The sequence below is a fragment of the Chiloscyllium plagiosum genome, unplaced genomic scaffold, assembly GCF_037043375.1.
Source record: "Chiloscyllium plagiosum isolate Xiang-an unplaced genomic scaffold, Cpla_swu_hap1 HiC_scaffold_17, whole genome shotgun sequence".
Classification (NCBI taxonomy): Eukaryota; Metazoa; Chordata; class Chondrichthyes; order Orectolobiformes; family Hemiscylliidae; genus Chiloscyllium; species Chiloscyllium plagiosum.
This window is the reverse complement of record NW_028270155.1, coordinates 5,647,249-5,667,613: the sequence shown is the minus strand read 5'-3', so window position 1 is coordinate 5,667,613 and position 20,365 is coordinate 5,647,249. Positions and strand designations below refer to the sequence as shown.

The window sequence follows — 20,365 nt, the reverse complement described above, 5'->3', positions numbered from 1 at the left end:
AAACTGCCAGTCTTGTCCCTCTCTCAACCAATTTTCAGATTTTTCATAGGTCGTCCTTTACATTTGTCAGAACAACCAAAGAATTATCCCTGGTTATTAAGATACTGGTCTTATGTGACACCATTTCCAATGGAACTATGCACTTTATTCAGGAGGGTTTTGTTAGCATAATTATATGGCGCACCTGATTGTCAGAAAGGCAAGGGTTACTCTGTGAGCTGTGCAAAATTGCTATCTACTTAGCATAGTAGCACTGTTTGCTACTTGCTTGTATCAGGCTGTTATTTTTTCAATAATGTAACAATTAGTCAATGCGTAAGCATTGCATACACTGCTGCGTTTTATTTGTAGAGTGAGCTTCATGAACTATATTGCAAGGAATTACTTTTTAATCAGCACGGTAAGGGCTAAGCAATGATATATTTTCTACTTATTTGATACACAAATCTTTTTAAACACTTGTGTAACAGAGGACATGTTAATTCTCCAGCCGAGAGGTCTAACAAAACTTAAACATATAAACAAGACTTTCATACTGTTGTGTGACACCAACACCAGGATCATGTAGACATTCATCCTCTTCAGAATCAATGAAGCATCCTCCTGAGCAAGTGACAATGCAACACCAGACAGCAATTCTGCAGTGCACAAACTCTGTTGGCAGTACACTGAAAAGACATAAATGGGAAAATGATTTATACTTTGCAATATCAAAGAAGAATGAATAATAATTCACAGCCAGCTGATTTCAAAAGGTATTTTTGGTAGAATTTGGAGTGATTGATAATTATTAGCTGAATGAGTTGATGGTTCTGCCAGTAAACAATCCAGTTTCCACGATGGTCCTTTCAATTTTTTCTTGGCTATCAAAGCATTATGGCTTCTGGTTGCCTTCCAGAACATTAGACAAATGATCAATTCTTATGCCGGAGCAAAGACAGTGAGTTCTGGGTGATTTTTTTTTAGTTGCAGACAGTTAAGCCTCATCAAGTACTCATTCAATATTCACACATACACGTTCCAGCAGAGGCACTGGATACTTGATCAAAATTTTGAAGCTTCTTTCACCAAATTCCTCCACAACCTAGGGGTACCCTTCCTGAGACTAGTTAACTTAGCAGACTTAAGAAATCAAGATCCAGAAGTTTGAAAGTAAATTTGCCATAGTCATTCTGGACCATATACCTGCTCTCTTGTTAAAGAGACATAACTGGTGGTGGTTTAACCTGAGGGTCACCATGTCTCGAGCGAGGGGGGAGGTTGGGAAGGGGAGGGATTCATGGGATATGAGCGTTGGCGCTCAGCCCTAAGTTTCCTTAAGAATGTGGGGAACGAGCTGCCACTATCAAGAATCTATCTACCTTTGATTAAAAACATTAAAGAACTCTGTTTTCACTGCTTTTTAAGGAGGGACACTGGTGTCCCTCCAAGAGAAATATACTGTCCTTATCTCCATCTCAAATGGGCAGCTTCTTATTTTGAAACAGTGATTGAGGAACAGTGAATTGGGGAGGTATGAAGTGGGTATATATAATTGCATTAGGAATTCCTACCACTGCTTTCAGCTAAAGCTGCTAAAGTGAACAAGGCTGCTTCCCGAAGGATAGAAGCATCACTCAGTTTTATAAGTCCATTAACGAACTGTAAGCCTCCAATCTCACGAAAGTAATCACTTGCTTCACCTATTGATAAAAAAGCAATTAAAGTTAACTTTAATACAAACAGATAGAGATTAATGATTAACGTAAGAAATTCATCATTAGAATGTTCTCTACTATTTCATCTATAAGTATTAAAATCCTAAATATTATTATCTATCCTTTCAAAATAATAAAAAGATGTCCACTTTGCTTTAACTATGATTTGGAGATGCCGGTGTTGGACTGGGGTGTACAAAATTAAAAATCACACAACAGCAGGTTATAGTCCAACAGGTTTAATTGGAAGCACATTAGCTTTCGGAGCGTCGCTCCTTCATCAGGTGACAGTGGAGAGCTCAATCCTAACACACAGAATTTATAGCAAAAATTTACAGTGTGATGCCACTGAAATTATACATTGAAAAATTGATTGTCTGTTGAGTCTTTCATCTGTTTGAATACCATGATAGTTTCACTTCTTTCATGTGTAAATCACAAAACCGTTTTTTTTAAAGTTGCATTCTCGGGTTAGCTGTTGACAATGGGTGATATCTAGACAATATGTTGAAGGTGTTATCCCCCTGTGTTCTCTGTCTGTACCATAATGTTTAGATTGATTCTAATCTAAAAAGTGAGATAATGGAGTTTTACATGAATTCGTGCAGTTTTTGAGCAAAGTACAATGCAACCCTGCAAGTACAAATTCACCCACAACATATATGTGTGCATGTGGGTCTTTATCTGTGTGTGTGTGTGTGTGTCTGGGTTGGGGGTTATGAGTGTGAGAAAGTGTACCTGTGTGTGTAGTGAGTGTAGAGTGTCTTAAGACTGTGAGGGGGTGCATGTGTGAGTGTGGGAGTGTCTGTGTCTGTAAGGGTGTGTGTGGGCGTCTGTGTGCACATCTGTGTATATGTGTGTACAGGAGTGCCTGTGTGTGTGTGTGAGACGTCCCATCGTGTTGGGCAGTGGGACCCTAAGTGAGAATCTCTCCAGCTATGTTGAAGGCATCTTGAAACCTATTGTACAGGGGACCCCCAGCTTCTGTCGCGACACTATGGATTTCGTACAGAAACTCAGCACCCATGGACCAGTCGTACCGGGAACATTCCTCGTCACAATGGACGTTTCCGCACTCTACACCAGCATCCCCCACAATGATGGCATCGCGGCAACAGACTCAGTACTCAACACCAACAACTGCCAATCTCCAAACACCAGCCTACAACTCATCCGCTTTATCCTTGATCATAACGTCTTCACCTTTGACAACCAGTTCTTCATCCAGACACATGGAACAGCCATGGGGACCAAATTTGAACCCCAATATGCCAACATTTTAATGCACAGATTCGAACAAGACTCCTTCTCTATGCAGGATCTCCAACCAACATTATACACCAGGTACATTGATGACATTTTCTTCCTGAAGACCCATGGCGAGGAGTCGCTGATAAAACTACACAGTGACATCAACAAGTTTCATCCCACCATCAAACTCACCATGGACTACTGTCAACTATCTGTCTCATTCTTGGATACATGCATCTCCATCAAGGATGGACACCTCAGCACCACAATCTACTGCAAACCCACAGACAACCTCACAATGCTACACTTCTCCAGCTTCCACCCAAAACATATTAAAACAGCCATCCCCTATGGACAAGCCCTACACATACACCGGATCTGCTCAGATGAGGAGGAACGTGATGAACACCTGGATGTACTCAGGGATGCCTCACAAGAACAGGGTACGATGCCCAACTCATCGACCGCCAGTTCCGACGTGCTGCAGCAAGGAACCGTAATGACCTCCTCATGAGACAGACACGTGCTGCAACCGACAGAGTACCCTTCGTTGTTCAGTATTTCCCAGGAGCTGAAGAACTACGCCATGTTCTTCGTAACCTGCAACACATTATCAGTGAAGATGAGCACCTCACCAAGACCTTCCCCACACCTCCACTACTTGCCTTTAAACAACCGCTAAACCTCAAACAGATCATTGTTCGTAGCAAGCTGCCTGGCTCTCAGGACAACTCCATACAACCCTGTCACGGTAAGCGCTGCAAGACGTGTCAGAGTGTGGACACAGATACCACCATTACGTGTGGGGACACCTCCCACCATGTACGTGACAGGTACTCATGTGACTCGGCCAACGTTGTCTATCTTATATGTTGCAGGCAAGGATGCCCGGAGGCATGGTACATTGGGGAAACCGAGCAAAGGCTACAACAACAGATGAATGGGCACCGCACAACAATCAACACGAGTGTTCCCTCCCAGTTGGGGAACACTTGAAGTGGTCCAGGACATTCGACCTCGGACCATCCTCCAAGGTGGACTTCGGGACAGGCAGCAGCGAAAAGTGGCTGAGCAGAGGTTAATAGCTAAGTTTGGTACCCATAGGGAGGGCCTCAGCCGGGACCTTGGGTTCATGTTACATTACAGATGACCACCATTGCACTATACACAATAAAACAGCTGCTTTCCCTCTTGCACTGTTGTGCTAGAGTGCTGATATACTAATATGGTAGATTGTGGTTTGAGTTATACGTGCAAAAGTACACTATGAAGGAATGCAATTGAGAATGTCCTCTAGGTATCCCTGCGTGTGCAGGTTAAAAGAAATAAAGCCTCTCTGTGATTTTTGAAAGCACATTGTCAGCAAAGTCACTGTTGAAGGAAACTGGACAAACTCCTTTCAAGTAACTCCAGAATCAGGAATCTCCAAACTCCTTGGTTGATGCTACTGGAATCATCCAAGTTAACGGAAATAATGTTTCACAACATATTTGATATAGAAATGCCAAATATTGATTCATATATATTTTAATTTACTTTTATTTTTTGGAGTCACCTCTCCTTTCTAATCAGTGCATATGCCTGTCATGTCTTATTAACTTTTTTTACATTTGATTAGCTAACAAGCTCACTCATTCTTTAACTCAAAAAAGCCTGCTTAAATTGGCTCCTTTAAGAACAGCTATATTTGGACGAGGAAAAAAATCCACATGGGTAGGCATCCTTTATAAATTAAGTTTATTGCCGACAAAGGAGGAGGAGGCTGCCTATTTCTGGACAACTTTCTAGCCCCCTCACCAGTTTATTGGGCAGAGGGATCCTGCTCAGTGGCAATGTAGCGACCGAAAGGCACACCTGTCCCAACAAAGATGTCCAACAATCATCAGACATCTGCTGTCTGTATGCAGGAGCTTAGCTGAGAACGTCCAGGTATCAAAACCATGTCTCTGTTGCCAAACCTCAATTAACACAGCAATTTCCAAGCTGGAAGTCTGTTGTGGTATTTCTTTTGGTGTAGAGATTCTAGTTGTACAATCGGATTCCAAACTATCTTAGGGGTTGGTTGATGGCTTAATTCAGTTATGTGGTGAACCGAGATGACTCAGGCCACTTCCCTACTGCATATTTTACCTTTGCAGCCCTCCTCTGCCTGTTGATCATTTTCTTGGATATTTTTTGGACTGGGACCTCTATCTTGATTTTACCACCATTACAGGCACTACCAGGACTGTGGGCTCCAGAGAGTATTATTCTAAAGGTCACTGGGATACACAAGGCTCTCCACCACAGCAATTTGGCAATCCACTGAGATGGTGAAGTATAGGGTGATCAAATACAAACATCTTGGAATAAGAGTTCCCAAGCAGCATCAAGAGTACTTTAGATTGTCGAAGATGCAGCTAATTCGGTAATGTTGCTCCATTCATTTCTGGATTTGTGGGCTGATTGAAGTTTCCAGTATAGACACAGATATGTTGTTACAGCACATTTGCATGTCACAAGGACATCATTACACTTGCATTGAAGGATCAATGACTTTAACTTCAATACTGCAAATGCAGTTTAAAAACAAATTAACCAGGAATTACAGTGAAAGAGGAATATTCCATCCCTTATTTTATTCACTTGCAGGTGTTGCATTCCCATATATCTGCTGCCCTATTCTTTCTAGATGATGGTGGCTGTGAGTTTCTATGATTCTGTCTAAAGATCTTTGGTGAGCCTCTAGAGTGTACCTTGTAGATAGCGCACACTGCTGTTACTGAGTGTCAGCAGTGGAGGGAGATGACATTTGTGTTTGTGGTGCAAATAAGCATGTTTCTTTGTCCTGGAAAGTGTGATACTTTTTGAGAGTGGTTGAGTGGAGTTGAATTAGCTTTATTAGCTTTATTGTCATATGCACTTGAATGAGTGCAGTGAAACGTTTGCACCGCTTAGGTACCACCTTAGGTACAAGTGTTACGACACAGAGTAAATCCTTCTGCTAATTTAAACCAGACACAAAAAAAAGCTCACCTTGCTTCTTAACTTGTAAAAGTATGAGTGACAAAGAACTACCCAATTCTCATTAATTAAAGAAAAAATTAACAATTTATTCTTTAACTCCAAGAAAAATAAAGAGAACATTAAACAACAACTATCTACACTGTAAGCTTCCTTTGTCTGCTCGATTTATCTACCTCCCACGCTACAACAATATACTGATCCGATAAAAACACCCGATTAAGTTTTACAAAAAAAATCAAGTTTCAAAACCAACCAGCTATCGATCTTCCCTTTGTATCTTCCTCTGTAGATTATCCAAGGTCTTTTTGTCGGTCTTCTGCTGCAGAGATTTCAAATCAACAGGTAGCTTTCAAAGAGAGGTTCTGCAGGCAGTATGATGCTCTTTGCCATTCTGGCTAACTGTTCAAAATGCCTGTTTTTTTATACCCCAAAAACATCTGTTCAGCTCATTGATTTGATGTTGTCAAAACAGTAAAATTCAAATTCGACTGGGTTTTAGTATCTTGGAGCATAATTTAAACTGATTGACTCAATTCGAATTGTTGTGGGACAACAGCAACTCAGCTCAGCTATTTGTTTCACAGCCAAATGTTACGTATTTTTAAATTTTCAGCAAACTCTGTGCTTGCAGTCAGTTACATGACAGCTTATCAGCTTTTCAACTCTCTGAAAGGTACAGTACACACTTACAACTTCATAACACAAGATACTTAGATATTTAAGTATCTGGTACAGAATTGAAAGCATAATAAAAAGAAGTCCAGCATAGAAATAAAGTAGAAAAAAAGTATTCAATTTACAGTCATATCACCCCAGCACATGCCAGTACCAAGCCTCCAGACCACACTAGACTAAGTGTCCAGACCATACTGGGCTTCAAAACCCAAGGCCCTGCCACCAGTCTGCAAGGCCCTTGTCTCCACCTGTCTGCCTCAGGTCTGGGTCTCGCCTCCCTGCGCCAGCCTTGGGTCTGGGACTCACCTTCCTGCACTGTCCTCTGGTCTAGGACTTGCCTCCAGAAGGTCTCCAGTCTGGGTCTCGCCTTCCTGCACCAGCCTCGGATCTCGGACTCACCTTACAGCACCAGCCTCTGATCTGGGACGCACCTCCCTGCACCGGTCTCCAGTCTGTGGCTCACCTCCAGTCTGGGACTCGCCTCCTTGTATTGGCCTCGAATCTGGGACTTGCTTCCAGTGGGCCTCAGGTCCAGGACTTGTACCCTGTGCTGGCGTCTGGTCTGGCACCCGCCCGCTCACGCCAGCCCCCAGTCCGGACTTGCCTCCCCATATCGGCCTCTGGTCTGTGAGTCCCCTCCCTGTGCTGGCATCCTGTCTGGGACTCGCCTCCCTGCACTGTCCTCAGGTCTAGAACTCACCTCCAGCGGGCCTCCAATCTGGGACTCGCCTTGCTGCACCGGCCTAAGATCTCAGACTCACCTCCCTGCACCAACCTCTGGTCCGGAACTTGCTTCCAGCCAGCCTCCAGCCTGGGACTCGCTTTTTTGTACTGGCTTCGGGTCTGGGACCTGCATCCCCACGTCAGCCTCCGGTCTGTGTTTCCCCTCCCTGTGCTGGCACCCGGTCCAGGACTTGCCTCCGTGCACAGCCCTTGGGTCTGGAACTCGCCCCAGCGGGTCTCCCATCTGGCACTCGCCTTTCTGCGCCGGCCTTAGATCTCGACTCGCCTCTAGCGGGCCTCTGGTCTGGGACTCGCCTGCCTGCACCAGCCTCGGTCCTCAACTCCCTACCCCATGCTTCCCTCCGGTCCAAAACTTGCCTCACTGCACCAGCCTCTGGTCTGGGACCCGCCTCCCTGCACTGGCTTTTGGTCTGGGACTCATCTACCCGGACTGGTCTCCGTTCTGAAACTTGCCTCCAGTGGGCCTTGAGTCCAGGACTCACCTCCCGCTCTGGGCTCCAGTCCTGGATTCATCTCCGACCGATGGTCTCCAGTCCGGGACCTCTCACACTGGCCTAGTCTGAGACTAACCTCCCGCAATGGCTCCCAGTCTGGTACTTGCTTCCAGCCGGTCTCTGCTCCAGGACTTGCCTACCCACGCTCGTCTCCGTTCCAGAACTTGCCTCCAGTGCCTTGGGTCTGGGACTCCCATCCTACTCCGGCCCCTAGTCCAGGATTCGCCTCCAGTGGGCGTTGGGTCTGGGCATTGCCTCCGTGCCAATGTTGGGTCTGGGACTCTCATCCCATGCCAGCCTGGAGTCTGGGACAGACCTCCTGAGCCAGCCTTGGGTCTGGGACTTACCCCAGCACTGGTCTCGGGTCTGGGACTTGCGCCCTGTGCCGGCCTCTAGTCTGGGAATTGCCTCTCACAACTGCCTCCGGTCTTGGACTTGCTTCCCATGCTGGCTTCTGGTTTGAGACTCGCTTCCCACGCCGGCCTCTGGTCCAGGACTCACCTCTCACGCTGGCTTGGTGTGGGACTCGCCTCTCTGTGAAGACTTCCAGTCTGTGAGTCACCTCCTCTATTCCCCCGAGTAAGTTTAAAAAAGTTTAAAGTTTTAAAAAAACCACTTTAAGAAAGAAAAGAGAAAAAATGAAAAAGAATGGGTGGAGCACAGCTGGAGCGTCCTACTCTGTATCCAGACAAGTGGGGAGTATTCTATCACACTCCTGATTTGTGCCTTGTAAAGGGTGGACAGCCTTTGGAAGTCCAGACACAAATTACTCACTGCAGTATTGCTAACCTCTGATCTAGTCATGTATTCACAGAATTGCTGTGTAAAAGGTTATTCAGCCAATTTCCATACACCAGCTCTATTACGTAGTATCAATGTCCTGCCTTTTCCCCTTACCACTGCACGCTATTATTATCCAAATAATTACCCAATTCCTGCTGAATGCCTCACTTGAACCTGTCTCCACCACATATCCAAGCATGAATTCCATCCCTAATAACTCGCTGTATGAAAAATGTTTTTTCTTTAAATTCCCTTGCTTCTTTTTACTTTAAATCTATCCACTCATGGAACATAAGTGTTGCTGGCTGACAGCATTTATTGCTCATCTTAGTTGCCCTTAAGAAGGTGGTGGTAAGCTACTCTCTTGGACTGCTTCAATATCTAAGGAATCACGATTCTGAATATTATGCAATCATCGCAGACATCACCAATTCTGACCTTATAACAGAGGGTAAGTTATTGATTAAGCAGCTGAAGATTTGGGCCTAGGATGCTACCCTGAGGAACTACTGAAGAAGGGTTACACCCAAAACGTCGACTTCTCCACCTCCTGATGCTGCCTGGCTTGTTGTGTTCTTCCAGCCTCCTGCTTGTCTACCCTGAGGAACTACCACAAGGATGTCATGATGATAAGTATTTAAATGATATATTATTTTCTTAAGTATTTCAACAGAGTTAAAGTTCTTCTTTTTCTTGTTTGTATTTTAACCAAGTTGTAAGAATAAAGTGTGTTTTGCTTAAAGATATAACTAACCAGTGAAAGGTTTCACCTGATTCCCATTAATTCTAGCTTTGCCAAGCTCCTTGATTCCACACTCGGTCAAATATGGCCTTGATTGAAGGTCAGTCACTCTCTCCTCATCTCGGCAATTCAGCTCTTTTATCGATGTTTGAACCAAGGCAGTAATGAGATCAAGACCTGAGCAGCCCTAACTTAGCAGCTGCTGCTTAATAACACTGTTGATGACCTTGCATTGCTTTACTTTTGTATTCATTCATGGGACTTGGGCATCAATGGCTGGCCAGCCTGTCCTTAGTTGCCCATGAGATGATGGAGGCGAGCAGGCTCTTAAATCACCACAATCCATGTGCTTTAGGTAGACCCACAATCCTCTTGAGGATGGAATTCTGGGGTTTTGACCCAGTGACAGTGAGGAGCAACTATTTCCAAGTTAGGGTGGTGAGTGGCTTGGGAGGGAACTTGCAAATGATGGTGTTCCCATGTATCTGCTGTCCTTGTCTTTGACATGGAAATGGTCATAGGTTTGCAAAGTGTTGTCTAAAGATCTTTGCTGAATTTCAGTAGTGAATCTTGTAGATAGTGTATACTACTGCGACTGAGTATCAGTGGTGAAGGGTATGAATGCTAGTGAACGTGATGCTAAGCAAGGGGGCTGCTTTGTCTTGGTGGTGTCAAACTTCTTGAGTGTTGATGGAGTTTCACCCATCCAGGCAAATGGGGAGTGTTCCATCACATTCCTGACTTGTATCTAGCAGATGGTGGACAGGCTTTGGGGAGTCAGGAGATGAGTTACTGATCTCAGTGTTCCTAAGCTCTGACCTGCTCTTGTAGTCATTGCATTTATATGGCGAGTTAAGTTGAGTTCCTGGTCAATGATAACTCCCAGGATATTGGTAGTGGGAGATTCATTGGTAGTGGCATTTCCTGAAGAAGGGCTTATGCCCGAAACGTCGATTCTCCTGTTCCTTGGATGCTGCCTGACCTGCTGCGCTTTTCCAGCAACACATTTTCAGCAGTGGGAGATTCAGTAATGGTAGCACCACTGAATGTCAAGGGGCATTTACTAATGATCAAGACTGATAGGATGGTAATTGGCTGGTTTGGATTTGTCCTGCTTTGTGTCTAGAGGAGATACGTGAGCAAATTTCTACATTGCCAGGTAGATGCCAGAATTGTAGCAGAAATGGAACAGCTTGGGCTGGCATGCAGCATATTCTGGAATACAAGTCTTCGGTACTGTTGGCAGAACATTGTCAGGGCATTTGCAGTATCCGGTGCTTTCAACTGTTTCTTGATATCATGGGGAGTGAATTGAAATGGTTGAAGGCTAGCACTTATGATGCTGGGGAGCTCTGGAGGAGGCCAAGAGAGATCATCCACTCAACAACTCTGGCTGAAGATTGTTACAAATGCTTCTGCCTCGTCTTTGGCACTGATTTGCTGGGCTCCAATATCATTCAGGTTAGGCATGTTTACTGAGCTTTCTTCTCCAGTGAGTTGCTTAATTGTCCATCACAATTCACAAATGAATATGGTAGGACCATGGAGCTTAAGTCTCATCTGTCGATTGTGGAATCACTTAACTTCTCTATCACTTGTTGGTTTCGCTGTTTGGCAGGTGAGTAGCTGTTTGTAGCTTTACCAGGTTGATACCTCATTTTTAGGCCTGAAGCTGCTCCTGGCATGCCCTCCTGTACTCTGAATTGAACAAGGGTTGATTTCCTGGCTTGATAGTAAAGGTAGAGTGGGGATTATGCCAGGCCATGAGATTGCAGTTTGTGTTGAAGTATGACTTTGTTGTTGCTGAAAGCCCACAGCATGTTATGGATGCCCAGTCATGAGTTGCTCAATACGTTCTAAGTATGTTCCATTTAGCATGTTGATGGTATCATGATGTAAGATATGATGTAACACATTACTGAATATCTTTAGGATTTGGAAGCAACATATGAACACCAAACGTGAATCTAACAGCCAGAGAGAGGAAAACGGAGACAGTGCTGAGAAGACTAGACCAGAAAATATGTTCTTCCAGTGAGCTTCTGCCTATGCACTATAATCACATAGCAATGACAACGAAATAGAGCTAGTGCTTAGACCACAACACCATAAGACATAGGCTGAATGGCCTAATTTCTGTTCCTATCAAGTTTGCTCAGCCATTCAGTCATGGCTGATTGGCTTTGTCTCAGAGAAGCTGGAACCTAGAAAGGAATTAAAAGATCCAATTTTAGAGAAATTCACATGAAGTTATTGAAACAGTTAATTATTTTCTTCCAGTTGGTTGACTATGTTTGTGGTCTGAATATGTACGACCTATTAAACCTAATCCCTTCTTCTTTGCTTAGCTGAAGTGGTTCTTATTTGATGTTCATGTGCATTCATTTCCAGTGTGAATAACTGAAAAGCAATAGCAAACGAGTAACTAATCTAATTTGCCTGTTCTAATCTTGTCCAAGGTTATCTTGATTGGAATCTGGCAAGTTTGCACAGACTGGGGTTGCATTTTTGTCCAATGGAGGTGCAAATTGGGCAACATGGCTGAGCTTGTTTTCTTTTGACAGGAAAAAAGTTTTTCTCATCTTTTGTGTGATGATTGGGCAGGCCAGGAAGATCTTGGGTGCGAAACATAAAAGCGTAACACAAAAACTCTGAAAGTGTAAAATGCTTTCACAAATTTTAATGTCACTAGTAGATGTTGCATTTCAGTAGGATCATAGGAGACCATTCAGCTTATCATTTCTGTAATAGCTCCCTGAAGGAGCAATTAATCCCTTATCACTCCTCTGTCTTTTCCCAAAAGCCATCTTAATTTTTTTTCAGATAAGTTAGATCCAGTTAGCTTCCTTTCGAATACCTGCCTCTGCCACACTCTAAGAGGAAATACAATTTTCCTGCGGCAGTGAACTCTTGGGTATATACAGTCCAATGTTATTTTTACAGTTGTTCTTTTGTGTGCAAACTTAAGTTTCATAGTATGCAAAAAGTTTACTGTATTATAATGAATTTATAGATTAATTCCTGAAAATATAATTAGCATGAAATATTGACATATTCCATCTTACTATTCTGTTGACATATTGAATGGATGGTGATCAGGGCTTGTTTCTGAGTCACAGGGCTGTCCATTTGATATTTCAGACATTCAAGCAGTAAATTCAAGTCTGTCTTTTGCCCTGTAGGTTAAAATAAAAATATAACAGCATGGTATCTGCACACAGGGTGCTAAGCTGACACAGGCATAAAAAAAACTCATTAAGATTAAGAGTTTACAAACCACAAGTGGCGGCAAAATTAGGTTGCATCATCATTTAACAGTTATGCATTTCGCCTAAAATATACTTTTGTCAATTGTGCATGTAGCCTCTGGACCTTTACATAGTAGTAGATGATATTATTTTCAGTGCCTTTGACATTGAATCAGGAAAGAAATATTTAAGCTGGTAGCTGATAAGTTTTAGCACAAGATGTTTTGATTCTTGACTCTTTCACTCTGTTTAAAAGCAAAATAGAATATAGTTTCTTGATATTAGCAAAACTTGGGATGATCAGTTATTGAGAAGCCTGGGTGAAAGGATATATGGAAATTAGTGAGGTTGCAAAGTAGAACAAAGTTGCTCCCATATGTAAAATGGGGATAAAATATGAGGAAAGCTAACAGTAACTCTAGTTTTGGATTTAGGAAAAGACAGACAAGGGTTCTACATCAAGTATACATTATTTTGAATGGAATGTATAGATGAACTTAGAATATTTAAAGCAAAATACTGCAAATGAGGGAGATCTGAAATAAAAACAGCAAGTTCATAAGACACTTAACTGGTCTAGCTGCATTTTATAGTACCTAAAAGTAACATGGAAAAGTAGGGGTGGCACAGTGGCTCACTGGAGGTGGCATGGTGGCTCAGCAGTTAGCACTGCTGCCTCACAGTGCCAGGGACCCAGATTCAGTCCGAATCCCAGTCTCAGGCGACTGTGTGGAGTTTGCACATCCTCCCTGTGTCTGCATGGGTTTCCTCTGGGTCCTCCCACAGTCCAAAGATGTGCAGATTAGTTGAATTGGCCATGCTAAATTGCCCATAGTGTTCAGGGATATGTAGGTTAGGTGCATTAGTTAGGTGTAAGTATAGGATAGGGGGAATGGGTCTGGGTGGATTACTCTTTGGAGGGTTGGTATGGACTTGTTGGGCCAAAGGGCCTGTTTCCACAAGGATTCTAAGATTCTCGGATCCAGAGACATACATAAATTTTATGAAGATAAATTTGAAACTCGAAAGAAGTGAATTTTGTTTCTGTTAACCTGTTAGATAAGGTAGCAAAGGCAAAGATTTGGGGTTGTTCAAACCACAATTGGATACTTAAAAGAGATAAGCTTCAGTTGGTTCCCCATGGGAGATCGGTTAGCAAGGTTAGATCTCATGGAATACAGGGAGAACTAACCATTTGGATACAGAACTGGCTCAAAGGTAGAAGACAGAGGGTGGTGGTGGAGGGTAGTTTTTCAGACTGGATGCCTGTGACCAGTGGAGTGCCACAAGGATCGGTGCTGGGTCCTCTACTTTTTGTCATTTACATAAATGATTTGGATGCGAGCATAAGAGGTACAGTTAGTAAGTTTGCAGATGACACCAAAATTGGAGGTGTAGTGGACAGCAAAGAAGGTTACCTCAGATTACAACAGGATCTGGACCAGATGGGCCAATGGGCTGAGAAGTAGCAGATGGAGTTTAATTCAGATAAATGCGAGGTGCTGCATTTTGGGAAAGCAAATCTTAGCAGGCCTTATACACTTAATGGTAAGGTCCTAGGGAGTGTTGCTGAACAAAGAGATCTTGGAGTGCAGGTTCATAGCTCCTTGAAAATGGAGTTGCAGGTAGATAGGATAGCGAAGAAGGCATTTGGTATGCTTTCCTTTATTGGTCAGAATATTGAGTACAGGAGTTGGGAGGTCATGTTGAGGCTGTACAAGACATTGGTTAGGTCACTGTTGGAATATTGCGTGCAATTCTGGTCTCCTTCCTATCAGAAAGATGTTGTGAAACTTGAAAGGGTTCAGAAAAGATTTACAAGGATGTTGCCAGGGTTGGAGGATCTGAGCTACAGGGAGAGGCTGAACAGGTTGGGGCTGTTTTCCCTGGAGTGTTGGAGGCTGAGCGGTGACCTTGTAGAGGTTTACAAAATTATCCTATCCATGAGGGGCATGGATAGGATAAATAGGCAAAGTCTTTTCCCTGGGGTCGGGGAGTCCAGAACTAGAGGGTATAGATTTAGGGTGAGATGGGAAAGATATAAAAGAGACCTAAGGGGCAACTTTTTCATGCAGAAGGTGGTACATGTATGGAATGAGCTGCCAGAGGATGTGGTGGAGGCTGGTACAATTGCAATATTGAAGAGGCATTTAGATGGGTATATGAATAGGAAGGGTTTGGAGGGATATGGGCCGGGTGCTGGCAGGTGGGACTAGATTGGGTTGGGATATCTGGTCGGCATGGACGGGTTGGACCGAAGGGTCTGTTTTCATGCTGTACATCTCTATGACTCTATGGTATCCTGTGTGATTGCACACCACGCATTTCCAACAGATAATTCATCCATAGGAATCATGAAGCCAGAGCATTCCCAACAGGAGTCCAGTTCAATTTATCTTTCCAATCACTCAGGTTGGAAGGTGTTGGGCTCAAGCTCCATTCATGACTTAAGTACACAATGAAGGCTGATTCTTATTTCTTCCAGTTGCTGTTTTTTAGATGAGACATTAAATCCAGTTACTGTGTTATTGTTCAGAGGTCAGAAAAGATCTCGTGGTGCTCCTAAAATAGGAGATATCAAGCTAATAATCATCTGTCAACCAGCCACAAAAACATGAATAGCATGTTATTAATTGCACTGCTGTTTGGATCTTATCTGTACATAAACTATATAGTATGCTTACCTACAAAGCAGAAGCACTAAATTAATTAATTTACAGTGAAGTATTTTGGGGGGGGACTTGAAATTCTGTGGTTCTTAATTCAAGTTTTATTCTTTCATTCCTTTTTCAATGTTAGTTTTGGAAGAATTTCTACAATCTAGTTAGTGCAAAAGGAGACTCTGGATTTTAAGTTAAACTCATTGAAATTTTAACAAGGGGAAAGCACCCACAGACTCCCACAGCTACCTGGATTACACCTCTTCCCACCCTACCTCCTGCAAAAATGCCATCTTGTATTCCCAATTCCTCCGCCTCCGCCGTATCTGCTCCCAGGAGGACCAGTTCCACCACAGAACACACCAGATGGCCTCCTCCTTTAGAGACAGCAATTTCCCTTCCCACGTGGTTAAAGATACCCTCCAATGCATCTCGTCCACATTCCACACCTCTGCACTCAGACCCCACCCCCCCAACCGTAACAAGGACAGAACGCCCCTGGTGCTCACCTTCCACCCTACCAACCTTCGCATAAACCAAATCATCCATCGACATTTCTGCCACCTCCAAACGGACCGCACCACCAGGGATATATTTCCCTTCCCACCCCTTTCTGCCTTCCGCAAAGACCATTCCCTCCGTGACTACCTGGTCAGGTCCACGCTCCCCTACAGCCTACCCTCCCGTCCTGGCACCTTCCCCTGCCACCGCAGGAATTGCAAAACCTGCGCCCACACCTCCTCCCTCACCTCCATCCAAGGCCCTAAAGGAGTCTTCCACATCCATCAAAGTTTTACTTGCACATCCACCAATATCATTTATTGTATCCGTTGCTCCCGATGCGGTCTCCTCAACATTGGGGAGACTGGATGCCTCATAGCAGAGCACTTTAGGGACCATCTCTGGGACACCCGCACCAATCAACCACACTGCCCTGTGGCCCAACATTTCAACTCCCCCTCGAACTCAGCACCGCCTTCCTAACCTGCAATCTTCTTCCTGACCTCTCCACCCCCACCCCCACTCCGGCCTATCACTCTCACCTTGACCTCCTTCCACCTATCGCATTTCCAACGCCCCTCCCCCAAGTCCCTCCTCCCTACCTTTTATCTTAGCCTGCTGGACACACTTTCCTCATTCCTGAAGAAGGGCTTATGCCCGATACGTCGATTCTCCTGCTCCTTGATGCTGCCTGACCTGCTGTGCTTTTCCAGCAACACATTTTCAGCTATTGTACTCTATGCTACTTTCTCCCCACCCCCACCCTCCTCTCACTTATCTCTCCACCCTTCAGGCTCTCTGTCTGTATTCCTGATGAAGGGCTTTTGTCCAAAACATCGATTTTACTACTCCTCGGATGTTGCCTGAACTGCTGTGCTTTTCCAGCACCACTCTAATCTAGACTCACATTCTATTAATTGAGTCTTTACATGTAGTCCACCAACTTTAATATATCACTTTCGAAACCAAAACCAAAACAACCTTACTAAAACATAATTCAGTTCCACATTTGTCAGAGTAATTTCTAAGAAAAATAATTTAATTAAACACGAACATAGAATATTTCTGCTCTTCACACGGAGCAGAAACTTCCTACCACAAAGGATTTTTCCATCTGTTCTTCCTGGGTTTTCCATTTTTACCACATTTCTTGTATAATGGCTGATAGGGATTTATCAAACATAAGTCGCTGTTGATCCTGCAATTTAAAATGTAATATTGATTTCCACTAAGTGATCTGTTGAGATGCATAGCTTGATGAACAAAACTTTATGTATTTTATGATAAAGGCTCCAACCTTACTGGCCTAAATTCTTCTGTCTAGAATGAGTTAACTCTATACCACTAGATTTTGGCCCGTGATTTATCTGGAAAATAATTCCCTATGCAAGAGAATGGTTCCCTGGAAAGTGTAAAATCAGCAAACTGATGGACAATTGCCAAGTTGCAAAACAAAAATATATGACAGTATCCCTGAGATTGGTGGATGTTGATTTCATTAGTAGCAGTAGCTTGCCAGCACCTTGTTGAAGTGTCCAGTTATGTGAGAGATTAGGTGGTGTCAACACCCTATTCCATCACTAAAACCAAAAGGCAGTACACAATCCCATCATCACTTCATATCTAACTGAGTACTCTCCAGCAGAGTCACTGCATTTGGGAGAAGCAAACTCTCATAAATCTCTCCTTTCTTGAGTATAGAGGTAATGAGCTCAGTTGCACTGGAGTCTTCACTATAATTGATATCTGCTAAATCAGCTAGAGACAGCTAACAAAACTTGGGAATCTCCTTTTCTATGCTACTCTTAATATTATATTAACCCTCTGGGTCATTGAAAAATATTGATATTAGAGTTGGAGGATTTGAGCTATGGAGGGAGGCTGAATAGTCTGGGGCTGTTTTCCATGGAGCATCGAAGGCTGAGGGGTGACCTCATGGTGGTGTATAAAATCACGAGGGGCATGGATAGAATAAATAGACAAAGTATTTTCCCTGGGTTTGGGGAGACCAGAACTAGAGGGCATAGGTTTAAGATGAGAGGAGAAAGATATAAAAGGGACCTAAGGGACAACCATTTCAAACAGAGGGTAGTACATGTAAGGAATGAGCTGCCAAAGGAAGAGGTAGAGGCTGGTACAATTGCAATATTTAAAAGGCATCTGGATGGGTATATGAATAGGAAGGGTTTAGAGGGATATGGGCCAAGTGCTGGTAAATGGGACTAGATTAGGTTGGGGTATCTGGTCGGCATGGACGAGTTGGACCGAAGGGTCTGTTTCTGTGCTGTCCGTTTCTATGACTCTAAGTATCTTGAAACTCATTATTTAGAGAGGATTAAGTTACCATCTGACTTCAGGAAATACACAAGCCCTACAACATTCATGGGGCATTCTTGTGTTAAAACTTGCAGAATGTACACACCTCAATATTTGTATCTTTAAAGGCATATGTCAAAAATATATCTCTGTATATATTTTTAGCACTTTAATAGATTTAGAAAGCAAAACATTACAGCATTGGCTTTTCAAAAAAGAAATATTATAAATGTATTGACTCAATGTAACATGCAGCTATAATAAAGCTGAGTATCAAATCTAAGCCACATTTCTTCCGTTAAATAGTTCAACTCATATCATCTGGTCAAAGAATAATGCACATCAACACCTTGTTGAAGATGGTGGAAAAGATTTTTTTTGTTTTTTCATCAGATTCCAACTGTAACTGAGGAGGAACCACCCCGAAAGAGGCTGGATTGTAGATATTTATTAGATTCCCTACAGTGTGGAAACAGGCCCTTTGGCTCCACAAGTCCACACCAACCCTCCGAAGAGTAACCCACCCAGACCCATTTCCATCCAACTAATGCTCCTAAGACTATGGGCAATTTAGCATGGCCAACCCACCTGACCGGCACATCTTTGGACTGTGGGAGGAAACCAGAGCACCCGGAGGAAACCCACACAGACACAGGGAGAATGTGCAAACTCCAAACAGACATTCACACGAGGCTGGAATCAAACCGGGTCCTGGGTGCTGTGAGGCTGCAGTGCTAACCACTGAGCCACCGTGCTAGATCCTACCTTTAACTGGAGTGAAATCTTGACTCAATCCTTTCATGACCATTAACAGCCATTAACAGTTGGGACTTGACCCAGATGCCCCACATTTTATTTGTCACTAGGTAATCAAATGTACAGAAACATGAGACAGGCAAATATTGGAGATGTTGGAAAGGCATGATCCAGAATCCGAAATAAACAAAAAAAGAAATTACTGGAGAAACTCAGCAGGTCTGGCAGCATCTGTGAAGAGAAGACAGAGTTAAACAGCAAGTTCTGAAGAAGGGTCATCGGACTCGAAACATAACTCTATTTATTGCCAGACCTGATAAGGTTCTCTATCAATTTCTACTTTTGTTTGCTTCAGATCTCCAGCATCCATAGTTTTGTTTTCTTTTATAATCCAATATCTACTGGTTTTAGCATCCCACTAAAACCAAAAGTTTCTTCAGGCAAAAAGACTATTATGGAGATAATAATTATGGTAGTCTTCATTTTGTGTCAATCTTCAGACAGATGAATCTATCATTTTGACAATTACATATTTAACTACTCATCAGAATGCTACGAAACTTGATGTAAACTAACCGGTAAAGTTCAGGATAAAGATATAAAGAGGTGATCTTTGAGCTGAGGATCAAATCAGACTACTGTAAGGCAATACTAAAAAGGTGCAAGTACAAAGCAATTAGGCCTGATACTGAGTAACAGTAATCAGGTCTTCTAAAACCTTTGCAGCATTACATGTATTGACTGTATCGTGATCACTGATAACTTGCTAAGCAAAAGACTCCACTGGCATCTAGAATCTCACCTTAATAAAGGAACAACAGCTCAAACCTTGCTTCACCAGAAGAATGATTTAGCATTTTGGTACCCCAGAGAAAAAGGCCACTGTATACATTTTAAAAAACCAAGAAAATTATTTTATAAAAAAAAGCACAAGGAAAGCAATTACTGTAATAGCCTCAATAATCAATCAGTAGGGAAAGGATTACAAATTAGCTTTAGAGCAATTATTAGCCAATAAGCAGCTGAATTCACCTACTTTGCGCAAAACCATCAATTCAAATTGTTCAACTAGTTGCAGTCCTTAGCATTTTTCACACTAATATTGTTACAAGTATTTATCTATTGTCAGCTACTTTTCCTCTCTTTACATTCAGTTAATATATTGCTTTCAAAGCATGTTGAAAAAAGAAAACTTGCAACTATTGAATTATATAAGCATATGATGCGAAACCCTTGTACAAGTGATAAACCTTTAAGGTGCTGATCCTCTGATTTTGGATTTGAACTGAGTTAGAGAAATTGATATTATGTTTTGCTAAAATTATGTGGGCATTTTTGGCTAGATCAACATTTATTGCCTATTTTTACTTCTCCTAGAGGGGGTGGTATGACCTACTTTCTTAAACCACGGCAGTTCTTAGAGTGTAGGAACACTGTTACAGACCATGGATCATATCAGGTCATCAATATAAAATGGATTCCCTTAGGTTGC

General features: G+C 42.9%; 1 protein-coding gene across 1 annotated transcript in view; it reads right to left on the bottom strand.

The window, feature by feature from the left end:
- terb1 (telomere repeat binding bouquet formation protein 1) overlaps positions 1–19,243 on the bottom strand; it is a 173,577-nt gene extending 154,334 nt beyond the window's left edge. Inside the window, exons 1-5 of the mRNA XM_087996134.1 lie at positions 19,214–19,243; positions 16,344–16,352; positions 12,458–12,560; positions 1,554–1,682; positions 537–668 (exon numbers count right to left, since the gene is read on the bottom strand). Of these exons, the coding sequence (XP_087852260.1) occupies positions 537–668; positions 1,554–1,682; positions 12,458–12,560; positions 16,344–16,352; positions 19,214–19,243 (403 nt within the window). The remainder of the gene's footprint in view (positions 1–536; positions 669–1,553; positions 1,683–12,457; positions 12,561–16,343; positions 16,353–19,213) is intronic.
- Between the last annotated feature and the right edge of the window lie 1,122 nt (positions 19,244–20,365).